This window comes from Watersipora subatra, chromosome 8 (assembly GCF_963576615.1).
Source record: "Watersipora subatra chromosome 8, tzWatSuba1.1, whole genome shotgun sequence".
NCBI lineage: Eukaryota > Metazoa > Bryozoa > Gymnolaemata > Cheilostomatida > Watersiporidae > Watersipora > Watersipora subatra.
The window spans coordinates 62,289,281-62,307,269 of NC_088715.1; the positions used below are offsets into that span (position 1 = coordinate 62,289,281).

Here is a 17,989-nt window from a genome sequence, read left to right on the forward strand (position 1 = left end):
AGTTAAATAATTCAAATAGAGTAGATTGACAAATTTCTGACTTGGACTTATGTAATGTTGTTCAATTAGCGATTGCCCGCTTTTGACAATTCTAGCGTCAAGGGGAAGGAATAACTGCGAACATCTTTAACACATTTTGGTGCTGTAAAACTTTCTGTGTCACGAATAGCCTCAGAGTTTGTATGGATAGCAGAGGTTGATACAACACTTTTAGAATTTATACCATACAACTCATGTTTAACACTAGACAAAAGGGGGTAGTGCCCTGGCCATGGGATGGTGACAGCAAAGAGTTTGCAGTCAATGCTCAACTTAATTCTGACTTCTCGTTTGATTTTGCCTAGGCTTTGAAATAATTTAGGAAATTCCCTAAGCAATACCTAAGGAAATATTGCTTAGGAAATTCAATGAATATGCTTAGGAATTCAATGATATCAAACACAAGCTTTACAAGTCCAAGTAATAGTTGTACTGGCAGTTGTCATCAGTTTGCTTTGTTTATGGTATTTACACTCATACACTCAATCGTCTGTCTCTCTCATCTCCAGGACTATGCTCTCAGTTTGCTCATTTCAGACTGTGTACATTAGATTCGAAAATGGTTCCAGCCCTTTTTTTCTTCATTTATTCTGCCTTTTTGTATACATTTTAGTAAAACCGTTGAATAAATAGCTCATAGAGCTTTTTTGATTTGCTGTTGCATTTGCTTCCAGATCGTTTTGCAGCATTTTGAGTTGGCTAAAGTAGCCTAAGCTTTTCTGTTTGTTGTTATGAAATAAAATGAGTTTGCAGACTTTTTGATATTCTCTCTGCTGGACTTGCTGACTTCTATGTAATCGAAGTGTTCTTTTACTCGCGCAGCGGATGAAATAAATTATCTTTTCTTTTCATAACGCTCTTCGGTATCACCAATTTTGTTTCCAATCTTCTGTTGGTATTTGAAAATTTGCTGTTGGAAAGATGCAAATAATGTTTCCGTCATTGTGACTAAACCTCATCCAATATGCCATATTTCACACAACTTTTTGTAGCCTTCAATAACCACATTGACTTTGATCACCCTTGATGATAAATAAGTACTGTATATGATTTGATAGAATAGCAAATACAAAAATAGCATTAAGTTTTTTAATTTGAGCCAGGAAACTCTAACATCGATAAATGTAAAGTGTTAGCAACATGAAAAATCAGTAGTAGATGGTTAGCGTTTCCAGAAGAAGTAGTAGTCATGAATCAAACATCAATATGAATATAGCTGAATGCATTGGTCACATGAGATGCTGCATTGTATACTAACAACATCATTTCTTATAATGCACTGACTATCGTTTTGGCTCCCCTTGTTACGCCATTGGCTTCTATATACATGAATGGCAGTGAGGAAAGATGTATCGTATACAGATTTGCTATTGATGGGGCACCAAGTCCATTCGGTTACTATGACACGCTCTGCTTTTTCTTGTAATATAGAATGTAGTAGAAATCAGTTTGGTGCTCCACCAAACGCGAACCGTGACAAAGGCAAAATTGAAACAGAAATCATAAAAATTGCTCATTTACCCATTATATTACGGAATCATAGTAATATCAATGGTAATAGTTTTATTAATATTGTATAACTGTGTATTAATAGTGCATACTACTGTGTATTAATAGTGCATACTAATAGTAATGGTAATCACGGACAATGAAGAATATACATATGTTCACAATTGACCTCGAATCTTCATGAATTGGATTTTAGCTTGAAATTGCAATACCACATCAATCAATGAAATTGAGGTTCACTGTTTACTATACTAAAAATGGTTTTGAGACCAATACCCATGCATTAATATGGGCTTCGATGTAATAGAAGTCTAACTGTATATCAACTGTCGACTGGAAGCTTTAAAGAAACGGTAATAAAATTGGTATTATTAAGAACAAATTTTCCACTGTCTAGAACAGCAATGTATAACCCATAAAAATAAGTTGGACACTGCTGAAGATAATATGTACTGACCTATCATTTTACCATTTGTCAGAGCTTTGTGTTTATTTGATCTGACATGTGTTAAATTTCTCGAAATTACTGCTCTAAAAAAATATCAAAGCAAGCCATAAAAATTAAGCTTGTTTAATAAATACCAAGTTTTTGAGTAGTCGGCGATAGTAGTTGTACTGATAAAGTTTATGAAATTTTAAGGTTTTGATTTTTGTCTCTGCAATTCAAACTCATCACTATAGAATACTATATTTAGAGGCATAAACATTCTTCAGATCAGGATTGGAAAAACCATGGTTTTTATGAAAAAACACAGGTCCCACAACCAGTTTTTATAGTTTAAACAGTTTTTTATGGTTTTTATAATTTGACCAAGGTTTTTGCAATTTTAAGTCTATTTAACTTACTATAGCTGCATGATTGAGTATTGAACATACATACGTGAAATCATCTGTTAAAAATGGTGCTGCGGGAGTTGTTATGGGAAAAAAGAGAAAAAACATATGGAAATTTCAGAATGAATCTTTAATTAAACATGATTGATGAAATACAGAGCAGAAATCTTATCAGATAAAGTGAATATATTAAATACAGCTCTATGTATAAGTATGAAGTGATTAGTTGTGTGGTAGCGAAGAGCAGAGCATAATGCAGATGCATTGCTAGTGTTTGGAGCTGTGGCAGATGACTCAACTTCTATCACCTGAATACCAGCATCACTGTCTAAATTGGTCTTGTCAGCTTGACATTTTGCTACGTGAGCTTTAAGCCTATATGCCTGACCTAGCGTTACGACAGCACACCTATTATATTTTGACTTGAAAACCTTAGCTTTTTGCAGTTCGAGTGATAAACTGCCAAACGGGATCTTGTTTGGGGCACAACTGAGGCAGAACTTTAACTTTTCAAAACGCAACAAAACTGATAAACTGAATTCTAACAATCCAACTACTTTGACTTGTGCCCAAAAATGAAATACTAGTTTGCAAACTTAATACATTTGCCCAAAAAGATTTTATTTTTCTAATTTCTAATTAGAAGCAATCCTTTCTCACTGGCCAGACTTGAGAAAAGATTCATTCATTATTAGAGACGATGATTGGATTAATCTATTTTACATGGTTTTTATATTTCATCAGAAAAAAGGATCATCATATCACTTGACAAAACCTATTGAAAATGAAATTCACTAATTCATTGTTGTGCTAGGATTTCCTGTAATTTCAACTTTAGCTCTGCCATCACTTTACTACTGTGTCCTAAATAAACTTCCACAGCTGATAATACATATAATTGAATTTCCACCGCGCAGGAACCAATAGGAGCTCAGAATATTATGTTTTTCACAAAAAATAATGACAAAACCATAAAAACCGGTTTTTTTCGGCTCGTTTAAACCACTTGGTTTAAACCGAGCCAACCCTGCTTCAGGTAACCCAACAATACATTTGTTCTACTGCTAGGTGATTAATTAAAATCTAGCTGTGGCCTGGGTGTGGTCATTCCACTAAGTTACATAAATTGATACCATTTTTACTATAATAAGAGCCGTGTTCATTCATCTGTCTAAATTCACGTTAGGAAAAAGGAAGTATCACACAAAAGTCGATCTCAGATCTCAGCTTGACACCCAAGCATGCTACAATCTGTGCCACTCGAATGGTTGTGCAATATATTTATTACATATTTATAATTGCTATTGTAATAGTTTTAAATATTAGTTAAAAACATTTGACTTAGTCACAGGATTGAAGGTGACAACAGTATTTTTTATGATTAGAAATGACAAAAATCAGGAAGTTAGGACTCGCTTAAATTGGTATCTATAATAGTTTTGTTTTGGCGTACTAAATTATGGTGAAATCCCGAAATGACTGCACTTTTTGCTATTGTTAATGCGAGGTGATACAACTGACCTACCTTCGTATGCTGTCTAGGGCTGTTTTGTTTAGAATTTCGCTTTGTAAGACTGTAAACTGTTATACCTGAGCGATGTACATGTAAGTTCAACACAAATGGCCATCATGCCAGTGAGCCTTCACACTTATTTGACATTTACTCGTCATTGTTATATAATCGAGTATTTGAGGAAAATAGCTTCAACATTTTTAAAACTTTTTTTACATTATTACAAAATTCCCTTCTACACGACTTCAACTATTAGGGCTTCGTTGTGTTAAGGGTTTTTGATGGCCTTCATTTGTATATATACACTGTCGGTCTCTTTGCTAAGGCATGAATAGGAAACCACACTCTATTGATATAAATGTCTCCTAGCAACAGTGGTTGATATCAGCGATAAAAATAACTGTACATACCAATAGTAACTTAAACCATAACTGTCATGAACAACTTTTATTGTATTTACTAGGTAAATCAGACACGCTGATTCCAATTTTGTACTCAAAATAAAGATTAGTCCACTAACTTTCAGAGTAATGAAGTCTTATTTACAGTGTTTTAATATCGGTCTCGAAAACAACACGATCGGCATAACAAGCTTCGCCCATAAATCTGTGACGTAACCTAGCTTTTTATGAACAGAAGTTACGTAGGGATGTTTAGACCGATTTAGAATAATAGAGATAGGGGTTTTAAAATCCATTAATATCTAAGTTCAGTCTTAAAAATAATATCAGTCTTTTTGAAAGGTAGATAAGCTATTTATCATTGCATATTTAAAAAAGCGTGATAACAACACTAGCTTGTGATAAAACCGCGCTTTTTGAGCACATTTTTCTTGGCGTTCAGCCCATTTAAACGTCATGTAACAAGCTATGAGCAATTTTAAATAGTTTATATACCCTTCATGAAAAACTGAAATTATTTTACAGGCTGGATTTAGATAATAATGGGTTTTAAGACACCCATATCTATTATTTTAAATCGGCCTAAATATTCCTAACTTCCGTTCCTGAAAAAGCTAGGTTTCGTCACATATTTATGGGCGGAGCTTGCAATGCCGATTGTGTTGTTTTTTAAACGGATATTAAAACGCTCTAATAAAGCCTAAATGACTTTGAAGGTTAGTGGACTAATCTTTATTTTAAGTACAAAATCGGAATCAGCGTGTCTAATTTACCTAATAAATGTGATAAAAGTTGTTCGTGACAGTTATGGTTTAAGACTAATTTTCGACTATTGATTGGAATTTGGACATCTCTCCTTGATCTACAGACAATCGCCAATCAATTCTTTCCATAATTTAGCTATCCTGACTTTGATTGGCTCAATAATAGTAAGCATTGACTTTGTCTCTTTGGGTGTAACCCTAGTGTGATTCATCATTCAATTTTTGTTAGTCTCATGGATTTTAGTATTGTATCAACAATGAACTTCTATAAAAGTATGCCACTTCTACAAGGACAAGGGCATGTATGACTGCTTATTTGAATAGTATTTTAAAAAGTTTAAGAAGCAGTTTAAGTATTTAAAAGTGTATTTAAAACCATGATCCATATTTACAAAACAGCTAGTTTCTATTTTGCAGAAATTTTAATTTTGGATGTGGGTCTGTAACATAGCCCAATGAAGTAGAAGGGATTGATTTATTAATCACATTTGCTTATACAGTGTACCCTCGAGATGCGATTACCCTGATATACGATTTTTTCACCTTACGAAGTCAAACATTGTGAGATCTTCACCTCGCTATACGAATTTTATTTCACCATACGATTGTGAGAAAAGTTTCGCCCGAGTTAAAATTTGGCGGTCGGTGTGCTCATAACGCACGTCGAAATAAAAAAAGACGCCGAAACATAGTGTGCCGAAAACATTTTTAGAACGTTTAGAAGAGACACGATGATCGACTTCTCTCATGTCAGAATTCCGCGTGGAAAATTTCGTGTAAAATACTCAAGGCAGAGGAAATATTCATTTGTAGCGTTATAATATCTTTTACTATAAACTTTTAGTCAGCATATGTATATAACTACGAGTATCTACATTTAATTCGTTGGCTATGGAGTCTGAGACTGATACAAAACGAAGGAAAAAGGATTTCTATGTCAACAAAGTTGGATGTCGTAAATAAGAAGAAGGCACCCGTATTATTAACATTGTCAAGGAACATGATCGCAACCAATCAGCATTTGCAATTTTTATTAAAACAAGAACTCCATTAAAGCAAGCACAAGAAGAAGCTTACGACTGAAGACTTGAAGGAGTTAGAAGGCCATGCATGCGATCAGCATTCAAAAAGAGCAACCAATTAGTAATGGCGAGGAGGTAGAAGATACAGAAAACCGCCACATTGGCAGAAATGTTTCAAATGTTTAATTTACTGATGTGGAATGGTACATAAAAACAATACATGTATAATATATTTAGTTTATCTCTTGTGTGGGACATTTTTCATGTTTTATTCATTTTATTTGTTTCCTTTTGATTTTATGTTTTATTTTTTTGTTTAACCATGTCTTTGCAGATGGGCTTGTTATTTCTTATGTGAATACAATTCATCGTATGTATGTAACTCATATAACTAGCTACTCAAGATAGTTTATGGATTCACATTTCTTTCTGAAACTTGTTAAAGCCTTGTCCTTTAGTATATAAATACGTACAAACTTTGTATGTATGGTTACATTGATTCTTGTGCACGTTTCATACAAGAAAAACTACTGTAGCACCTTCTCTGAATCCTTCTACAAGCGTTAGCTAGCTAGTAGTTTTCTGCATTGCACCAGCATTTTTTCTTTTAAATCAGAAGAAAAATTGGACAGGACTAGACAACTTTCTTTTGCCTGCTAAAAATTCCATTTCATTACGTAGTAAATTAACCTTCAAGTGTACAGCAACATAATTAACATTGATACGTTTTTACCTCCTCTCTGCTTTATTCGCTACATGTACCAGCTAAAGTCACATTACTTCAAAGGTATGTACATCCTGTATAATAGTAAATAAAATTTCATTTTTCTTTTTTGTAGTCATTAAATGGTCAGGTGTGTGAGAGGCCGCTTTCGAGAACTGCATCGCTCGGCCTTATTGAATTCTGGTTGAAAAAGGTTTCAACCAGACACGCTAAATTTTATAATGAAAGTGAAGACAGAAACTTATGAAGGATAACATTTCGTGATAATAAGTTGAAATTCAGTAAACTAATTCACAATACATACTAAAACATAAATTAACATACTATTTTGTTACTAATTTTCAATATGTACCGCATTTTTATAAAATTTTGGACGATTTTTACCTTGCATTTTTCCATTGTATAATTACAGTGGTTTCTATACCCCGACATACGATTTTTTCGCCATACGATGCCAGCCTTGGAACGGATTAACATTGTATCTCGAGGGTGCACTGTAATGGTCTCGTAAGCTCTCTCTATTTCCGATCATTTTTGGCTTGTGAGTTCAAAATATAAATTCTCACACACTGGATGCATTTGTGTATGCAATAGAGGATTGTTATATTGTCGAATAGTCAGATTTTGTGCCGCGTGATGACCAGCTAGTTGTTTTTACGAACTCTTGAAATATGCATGGCTTGAACTTGATCTAAATACAAACTTTTAAAGCTTAAATCTTTATTTTTATTAATTGTGTTGTCTGTTCATTTTATAGCTCACAATTTTCTTGCTATTACAATATCTACGTGTAGCTGTTTGCTACCTACATATCTAGCCAATATATATCGTCAATCATCAGCCTTTTTTATTACGTTTCAACAAAACAAGTTTTTTTTCTTTGATTTTGCTGAATCTTATTCTTTCAGAAGGAGTAAGATAGTCATATGTTCAAGCTATGTCCAGTATTATGTCTTTTCATCCTTCAATCACTTAGATTTCTTTAGGAGGGTATCAAAAGCTATACACTTGAAATGCTGCCCCATTTGCAAATACTATTCCCTCTACATTTAATATCTTTCTTTTATGTGTATACACTGTATACAAACCTCCATCTGATATCTCTCCATTCATAAGAATGTTGTACAAATTTATACACAGAAAAAGAAACATGAATAAAAAAAATCTACCACAGTTTAGGTTTAATATAGAACATGTTTTAGACGTTGGCTTTTAACAGCTTGTTTATTTATGTCATCAATATAGTACTACACATACCTTGCTGTTCAAAGCGACATTCTTTCCTATGTGAAGCGTTACTAAAAATATTTTGTTGCATTTATTCCAGCCTAATAATCTAGCTCATGAGATTTTTATATCATTACCTTGATGAGATGAGCATTGAGACCAAAGTAGTTCAGCTTGCACTATTGAGAAGAAGTATGTTATAAAATTAAGCTAGTCACTGAGAGTAACAGGATTTTAGGCATTAACCGTGGCTGTTTGTCTAGTGTCTCTAAAACAGCTCTGCTCGTGTTTATTTGAGTTTATTGGCTCCAGGGCAGGAGGTTCTGTAATGGTTCTAACTGCTTAACAACTGTCTTATTGTATTTTTTTAAACGTGGACTAGGAAAAAGAAAGTAGCATACAGTCGACCACGGGTTCTTCAGACTTCATTTCTCAGACTTATGATGGTCCCGACAATGTTTGGGTTCGGATGGTTTTTTGACATCGTCGTGTTTGTCTGAGAAATTAAGGGTTTTGACCAATAGGTAACATCACAAAAACTCATCCGCATGCGCCACTTGCGTCCGTTGGTTTCTGCCTTGCCAGCATTTACAACCGATTCTAGAAGAATTTGTGCCATTACTTCGAATTTATTTACACATTCATTATGCCACTAAAGGCAGCAGGAAATGCCCTTCAATGTCCAGTGGAAGATGAGTTATGAACCTTGATCCATCGCACAGTCAGTTTAGCTAAATGCCTTGGCGTTATTACACGTTACCCAACAAATCTGCAAATTGAAAAGTTATAAAATAATTATTTTTCTAATGGCGCAAATATATGTTTGTAAATAAGTGACATAAATAATGTTTATAATGTTTTCATAAACCCAATCAAAAACTTGAAGAAAAGAATTTAACAAGGTTAGTTTTTTCGCTTTTGCTACCATTTGTGATCAGATTGCTGCTCTCATTTTGGATCCTTTCAGCTTGTTCTGGCTGTTGCATATATAATATATATGAAGAATATTATTCTTTGTGGTTTTCTGACGTAAAACCTATTTTTTCATTGCTGAACCAGTCAATATTAGTTGATTATAATTGATCTGACATATTTTTTTAGTATTGCAAACAATTATAGGTGTAGCCATTTTGAATGCTTTTCTTGTAAAAGAGAGACACTTTTAGCAACGCGTACAGCTTGCATACAGCTGTTAACAAATATTAGCCTAAAAATTTTAGTGCTGATTGTATCATATTTACTGATTATTAGTTGTTATATAACAAATTTTTCCATAAGTATGATTTTAATAAGGGTTCATCGAAAGGTGAATTCACACGAGGATGGTCAATATCCGGGGTTTTTTAACGTTCGAACAAGGCCCAGTCTGTATTAGTTCAAACAAATGAGTATCGAAGGACTATATCTGCTAATCACCGACTGCCAAAACAAATCTGAAGATTTACATGTCTGTGTTCTCACTCGCCTATCTGGCTGTAGTAGCTGTTGCAACATAGTGCTGGTGATTACATATTTTGTCTTTGTTTGTTATTTCTTGCATGGCCTTTGTAGTTTTAGATATACAAAAGATGGAATGACTGAACTCTTAAGAATCCTCAGATTTTGCATATAAATCAGTTTAGGGCTTAATTTGAACTTTATTTATATAGGTTTCCATTGAGCATGGAGGACACTGCTATTCCTGTGGGCGAAAAGGACTTTGTTCAGCATGATAAGCTCAACGAAGTACTTTCAAAATTGTTTGGAGATTCTGGTCATCATGTTGCAGTTATTTCTGGTAAAGTGCATTGCTATACATTCATGTTTTTTATACATGCGCTTATTTATTTACTTTACATTTATAGTATCCTATGCCTTATTATGCCTTATTGTCATCATTGAATTTTTCCTAGTTTATTCAAGGTTCATTCAAAAATTTCAATATGCTAGGATAAACAGTCTGGTATGTTTTACATTGCAATGGAGTCTGATGTATCTTTTGAATCATGAACTGATTCAAAATAACTTTTGAATCAGTTCATGATTCTAAAGTTATTTTTTAATTTAATTCCACTTGATTATATTTTCATGTTTAGGTGTCAGTGGTGCCGGAAAATCTGAGATTGCTCTTCAGGCTAAGAAACACATGGTTGATAAGCATGCATCAAATTTGGTGTCTGGCAGATTAGATTGTGCAAAAAATGATGAGTTAAAAAACAGTCTGGTGAGACTGAAAAGATACCACAAATTGGACGTTCCTGATACCAATAATTTAGATGATTTGCTGAAGACGACTTGCGAGGTTCTGAATGCAAAGTATCCAGAACGAAAAAAGCTGCTTATATTTGACGATGTCGAAAGCGCCAAAATGCTGTACTCTATCGATCACAATGTGTGCAAACACGCCGATGCTGAAAAAGACAAGTGGACAATTATAGTCACAACACAAAAAGAAGCTCAGGATTTTTATCGTAATTGTGACATCATCAACCAACAAGATCATGAGGTAAAGCTGAAAGGACTGTCTGATGATGAGTTTGAGGAGTTTTTTCAGAAGGTACCTTCTACCAGACATCTGAGTGAACGAGATAAAAAAAGAATCAAGAAGAAACTTGGGAGACTCCCCGTTTTTCTCCAAGTTCTCCGAGCTAACCTTGACACCGATCAGGTAAAACTTTTGGTCAGACCCTTTATAGTAGAAAATACTTATGCAAAAACCTGGTTTTCTGCTTATATTCTGTTTACAGTCATATTTTTTTCTTTTGTTATGGCTATGCCCAAATAAAATGAAAACTCATCGTCTAGTGTTGTAATTACTATTTTTTGTTGATTCAGCAAAGCCTGGAGGAGGGTTTGAACTTTTATCTGTGTGAAGAACAAAGAAGACAACGAGGAGACATTGGACTCATGATGCTGTATGAGAGCTTTCGTCGTATCATTGCTAACGTTGATCAAAAACAGAAAAAGCCGTTTGTTCACATGATCAAGTTGCTGACAACTATTGGAGAGAGGCGAGTCACAAGGGAACTCCTAATAGCATTTGCTGAAGTTGTACTTGAATCTAACACCTCCTATCAGGTGAGAGCATATGATACACTGTGAGTCGCAGAGCTAACAGCTTCAAATTATATTTCATGAAACCTGTAAAGATACAAGGCTCTCTCTCGAAATTGATACATATACTTTTTGTTTCAATGAAAAAGGCTTGATGATCATTACTACTGGTATATCACTAGCATTTCATTGGTTGGTATTACTTTAACACTTATCACATAGTTATCATTCTGAGGACTATGGGACAAGTTTTGTCGAATTTGATACATTTACCTATCCTCCTAATTGAGGTTTTAGCAGCTTGTGTTTGATAGGTAATGGGGCAGCTGGTTTCAAAGTCCATGAAAGTGAATAGTTGCACCAGCCCCATGTGGTTGTCATTGAGAAATTCTCAAAATATATGGAATTGTTGCAAATGCTCCTTTTTTTGGTTAAACATAAATTGGTTGGCAGCAAATGAATGGTTGCTTGTTATGTTATTTTACCAAGCAGCTAGATTAAACAGTAATATTTTTACTCCTTACAAAAATTGCTGTTGGAAAAACCTTTCGACATCAAGTTTTTTGGGTTGTTATTAGTGATTTTAATTTGGTACTTGATCTAGTACTAATTTGCCTGCTCAATTTTAGTCCGTGCTCATGTTAAATAGGGAACAATTGCAGCAATTTTGCTTTATTCTCAGATGGGTCTTTTTGTGTGAGAAAATTACATAAAACATTACAAAGTGACAAAAAGTGAACCAGGAAGTGATTACAAACTATTACAACAGATAAAAACAAATAGTATTTGTGCTTATTTTGCCACTGTTCAGCAATCTACTATTGCTGATAATATAATAACAGGTGACACATAATAGGTGACACCTAATAACAGGTGACACATAATAGGTGACACCTAATAACTGGTGACACATAATAGGTGACACCTAATAACTGGTGACACATAATAGGTGACACCTAATAATAAGCCATTATCTGGGTATAAGGAAGTAGAAAGGATAAGTCTTGAAGTAATAATGAACTGCAGTGTTCAAGTAGTCAAGTTACATGTAGTTGATAATCAGTATTATGACTCATCAGGCACAATTCTCTGTGTGACTATGAACCTTCTGTTGCTATTCCATTAGTCTTGGAAAAGCTAAGTCTTAGCTATCAGTATCATATTTGGAATTGTAATTTTTAAATATATTTTGCTCATATAACCTCACAGCAATATATGTTGTGCTATTTTGTTTGCTTTCTTTCAGTATTCGTATATTAAAGCATACGACCTTCAGAGTTCCTTTATAAAAGAGCTCCGAAGCAGGTCATTGTGTGATGATATGACTTCGTTTTCCAAGACAATGCTCTACAATACACATAATAACATGAAATTGGCTATGAAGGAATTCTGTAAAGATGACTCTGGTAAAGACATGTCTCCTGAAGACAAAGCTAAATTGATCTTGTATGTATATTTGCTGGTTTTATTTTTCAAGAGACTTAATTGCTGCTCACCTAAATACCCAATAAAAATTTTACATATTTTGGATATTTTTGTTAGCTGTTGCGAGATGATTCTCATTGCTCTAGAAAGATTGCCTTTTGGCTTTTTAAAAAACCTAAATTGTCTTGCTTTCTCTTCAATTGTAGGAAAACCTGTTTCACTGGTTTCTCGAGTTTATTTAAAACCTTCATTACCTTAGTTTGTATATGGTTTCATCTGCATAAGAGTATATGGATAATTGTAAGGTTTTTCTGCTTGTTAGATTGCCTCTGCATCTCCAAGTGGCTACTGTTTATCTTTTCACACTATTCGAGATATATCTACTTATGACTACTAAAAGTGGTGATTCATTATTGTTTTTATTTTTGACCTCAACTATTTACCTTGTGTGATATTTTATATCAGTCATGTCTGTTATATTTTAGAACTGGTATGAACTCTCAGCTAGTGGGAACAATTGTCCTTGTCTATATGAACTATTTGAAGTACCTCTATAACCACTTATCTTGCGTTTCAGGCAATCTTTGACAGCTCTCACTCGAGTTATGCCAAAGGATGGTAGAGAGCATATGTCCCTTGATATATTTCCCTGTTTGTATGAGCATGCGAGCATCCTCATGGATGAGGTCAAGGATCTTTATATATGCAAAGACGATATACCGGAGGACTTGTTTGTCACCATTCGGGTAAGATACTTTCTTAAAGACCATTAGCATGCTTAATCAAGAAAAATCTCAGTCGCTATGATTTTACCACTGAAATAAAATGCGAACTAACCAGTTATTTCGCTGAGGAGAGTTTAAAATTAACTGACATTTTAAGATGCATACAATGGGATTTGTGCCTAACCCTTTGAATTTTGGCCGTCTTTGTCATTGGTGTCACTAACTCTGGGCAATTTCTTCAATGATCCGAATTTTTTTAACTTTAATGAAATATATCTAAATGCGCTCATAATACAATAATATTTGGTAAAACATTAGTAAAAAAAGTTCAGCAATGTTATATAAACGTGTGTACTCACATGTGGTTGAAGCAAAGAAGAAAGCTCTCTCAATCCCCCGACGCCTTTATACTCCCGCAACCTCTCGTACTTCCCGTAACCTCTCGTACTTCCCGTAACCTCTCGTAACTACCTGTAACTACCATGACCTCGGGCATTAGCGTAGCCCGCGGCCCACCAGCTCGATTATACAACATGCCCTTTTTCTTTTCTTTTTATTATAGGCCACTAACCTTCCTGAAATACATTGGAACTCATTCACCGACTCACCTTGCTGGTGAAGTTTACCTTACGCTTTAACCCAGGTCTTCCTCCATTGACACCTCCTGCGTACCATCACTCTCGAGCAACCCGGGGCTGCTGTCGTACTCGGCCGCACTACTCTCCTGATCTCCTCCACCTCCTTCACCACCTCCGTGACCTCCGTCACCCCCACCGTGACCTCCGTCACCACCACCGTGACCTCTGTCACCACCACCGTGACCACTGTCACTACCAACACTACTTCCACCAACCCTGACTAGCCCGGAGTCTTTTGGTTGGGTCAGTAATGACTCCTCAACCTCATCTCCGTCTCTTCCATCTTTACCCCGCTCTCCCCAGTAAGAGGCAGGCTCGACAGGCTTCCTGTGGGAGGTCTCCACCTGGGCCGTAACCGGCTGCACAGGGGGTGGCACCACAGAGCTGGGAGTTGGCATAGGCCCAGACCTATCTAGCTCGACCTCACCTGCAACCAGTGCAGGTCTGCTACCAACAATTCTCCTCTGAACCTCGGCTAACTCCTGCACCACTGCCCTGAATGCCTTGACATTTTCCAACTCCATGACTGCTGCCTCCCGTTTGGCTTTCAGCTTAGCCAATTTCTCCTTCGACTTCCTCCGCACCTCCCTTTCCTCTCTTTCAATCTCTGCTACCTTTTTCTCATGACCTTCTCTGTCTAACATTCCATTGCTGGATACCTCGGCTAAAAAAGAGCAAACCTTTTCCATTACAGACACTGGTTCAGCTACTTTCTCGGCACCTTCCCTTACCTCATCGTGACTCTGTTCTCTATCACACCCCATAGACACTTGCACATCTCTGGTGCCTTGGGCTGTCCCCTGTTGGCTACCAATTTCCACGTATTCGCTACTCTTCACTCCCTTGGTTTTACAAGTCCACCAATCTTGACCTGTGTGACCTCTCTTAACTTCGCTCTCTCTGTCAGACTTATTTGTCAGGTTTTGCAACTCGACGTCATCTGAAACATAACTTGACCCAGCAATAATGGTTCTTGACAAAAACGGCTTAACCGGCTTAATACTTCTACACTCCTTAACAGCCTCAAACTTACTTTCGCATAACGCATGTACAACAGCAAATAATTTAAGCTGCCTTAACTCAGTTATGCCCAAGAGGTTCGTTCTTAATCCTTTCACCACATATACCTCTGTCTCCATAAATCTATATTTACTTTCCAACTGAACACCCGCTTTACCGACTACTCTTAGCTTACGACCATCTATTCCCGCCAAAACAGTAGATGGCTCCTCTAGCTGTAGGTTCAGCCTTTCGGCCGTCCCCTCGGTTACAGCCGACACCTCTGCCCCAGTATCAAACGTAAATTCAACGTTCTTCCCATTGACCTTCAAAACCTGTACAATTCTCCTTTCTAGTCAACTGTCTTCCTCATACTTATCCCTAGAACCAGAGAGCCTAACACTTCTGCCCTTACTACTATCTTGGTACCTCTCCTTATACTTCTCCCCCTCAAACCTATCCATACTGTTGTCCCTGTACCTGCCAAATTTGCCTCTAATCTCGCGGGGGCTTTCTCGGCCCCTGTACCTCTCCCCACTACTGTCCCTGCTACCATACCGCTCGTAGCTATTATCTCGACTACCTCCTGACCTCCTGCTACTACCTCGCCCGTCATAACCTACTTCTCTCCTATCCCTACAATAACGGGATACATGTTCTCGCTGTCCACAACAAAAACATTTAATGGAGGGACAACTCCTCATCTCATGCCCACTACGTTTGCAATTGTAGCATACTCTACCTCCACTGCCTTCTCTACTGCTTGCTCTATATCTAGAGACATGCCTCTCCCTGCTATTATCTCTATACTTTCTACTGTCACTGTCCTTGTTATACTCCCTGCCTCTTGTCCCATATCTACTAGTACCTTGCTCTTCACTACCATAATACTCTCTACTACTCCTAGGGCTACCCCTAGGGGAAGATCTACCTGCTGAATCATAACTTCTGTCTCTATCATTACTCCTGTACTGCGCTCGGCTATCAAACTCTGATACCTTTGCTACTTCTCTCTTAACCTCACTCTTTAACTCGGTACTTCTACCCTCATTTCTCAAAAATCTATCAGAGCTGTTGGCCATTTCACGAGCCCTCAATGCCTCCTGCAATAACGCCCAAGTAAGATTGACATTCTTCATTAACTCTCTGCTTACTTCTCTATCTCTCAACCCGTTAACCGCCACAATAAGGGCAAACCTTACCCTATCATTATTGTTAGTCACCTCCGCATATCTGCTCAAACTCTCTACCCGTTGTAAAAACTCTCTATCACTTTCCCCAAGTGTCTGCCTAGCCGTAAGGAACTTATGCCCCTTTGCGAACATACTCTCCTGTCTACCATAATAATCCTGTAAAACCTCCACTGCCCCTTCATAAGTAGAATTAACGCCATCTACGTCAAACCCTGCACCTCTCAATACTTCTCTACCACTGTGCCCAATAGCTCTCAATAGTGGCACTAACCTAGCTCTACCTCTCATAATAGGCACTCTGTTGCCATCTTCATCATTTACATAACCCCTCCTCTCGACAGCACTCTCTATACATAAATTCATCTCCTCTATAAATCTCTCCCACGACCCATAACCGTGCTCACCGAACACCAGCTTCGGAAGACCACTCTCCATCTCTACCCGATACAATATCTCCCTCGCCACAAATACACTCTACCCCACTCGTATAATTAGTGTAACTCCCACCTCCGACTATGTAATAAATAATTACACCTCAACAACACCGCTACAACACCTCACAACACCACCCTACCTCACTTTACCTCCCCTGCACGCCCGTGAAAGGGTCTATTCAACCGTTTACTTACCCCGCAACCAGAAAAATTATCGCTAATGATAACACAAAAGGAAAAAAAAATCAGAGCTTCGTCAACTGCGCCATGTTATATAAACGTGTGTACTCACATGTGGTTGAAGCAAAGAAGAAAGCTCTCTCAATCCCCCGACGCCTTTATACTCCCGCAACCTCTCGTACTTCCCGTAACCTCTCGTACTTCCCGTAACCTCTCGTAACTACCTGTAACTACCATGACCTCGGGCATTAGCGTAGCCCGCGGCCCACCAGCTCGATTATACAACAAGCAACACACAGCAAATGTCACCAAAAAGAAAAAAAATAGTATTTCACAGCTATTCAGGCTAAAACCATAAAAATTCGTACGACTTTAAAAATTTGTTAAAATCTTCACACTAGCATCATATTCATTGAGCACATGTTTATCATCCTTTCATGGCTCAAAATAATTTGGAATATTATTTTTAGTCCCATAGCATATATATATATATATATATATATATATATATATATATATATATATATATATCTCCTATCATATAATTCTTCATCTGCATCACAATCATTCATGATCTACTAACAAACGAGTTGTATCAATTTTTTTCGCGAAATCGTTCCAATAAAAAATTGTTATTATAAAGAAGGAAGTAGATAAAGATATTTGAAAATGGTTAAAATGGAAGTGAAATTTTTGGTCTGATGCATTGTGCAAGAATTAATTTGCTTTGTTTATGCTGTTATTTAAAAACAGCTTTTGTAAACAGAACCATGTGAATGGTTCTGGTTCTGAATGGTATGCCAGCCGTTGGGATTTCTGACAATGTTTTCTACACAATGCCGTAATACCTGGCTTCAGGGTTCAAAGGGTCAAGTGCCTACATAGGTTAATCATGCATGCTGACATTTATTCACAATTTTTTATCTACCAAATATGCGCTATTAATAGTTGACGATATTTCAAAGAATCACCAAAAACCATTTGCTGCATCAATTGAAACCAGCTGCTTGTTGAGTGAGATGAAATATATTTGTGCCAATATATTAATACAGTAAAAAGTATGCAACATATACACACAGCTGTACACATTGAGACCTTTCCATGCTCTGGTTTCTAGGACCCTAACAGCCCCTTTTTAAACTGGTAACCCTGCCCTCTTTCTGAAGCCAGCTGCTTTCTCTAGCGCTCCTCGGCGCTCGGCTGGCCACTCACTCTCTTGACTGGGTTGGTCGCTTTTCCTGTCGGCCTGGCAGACTGAGCTGTTTCCTTGCCGGCCGGGTAGGGCTGAGGCCGGATGGGCTGAGATCAGCAGAACTTCTGAGTGTCTGG

General features: G+C 36.8%; 1 protein-coding gene across 1 annotated transcript in view; it reads left to right on the forward strand.

Moving 5' to 3' along the window:
* The window catches only part of LOC137401574 (uncharacterized), a 67,400-nt gene that overhangs the window by 13,799 nt on the left and 35,612 nt on the right, over nucleotides 1-17,989 (forward strand). Inside the window, exons 2-6 of the mRNA XM_068088002.1 lie at nucleotides 9,683-9,810; nucleotides 10,109-10,680; nucleotides 10,848-11,090; nucleotides 12,313-12,512; nucleotides 13,069-13,237. Coding sequence (XP_067944103.1) covers nucleotides 9,696-9,810; nucleotides 10,109-10,680; nucleotides 10,848-11,090; nucleotides 12,313-12,512; nucleotides 13,069-13,237 — 1,299 coding nt within the window. The 5' untranslated portion in view covers nucleotides 9,683-9,695. The remainder of the gene's footprint in view (nucleotides 1-9,682; nucleotides 9,811-10,108; nucleotides 10,681-10,847; nucleotides 11,091-12,312; nucleotides 12,513-13,068; nucleotides 13,238-17,989) is intronic.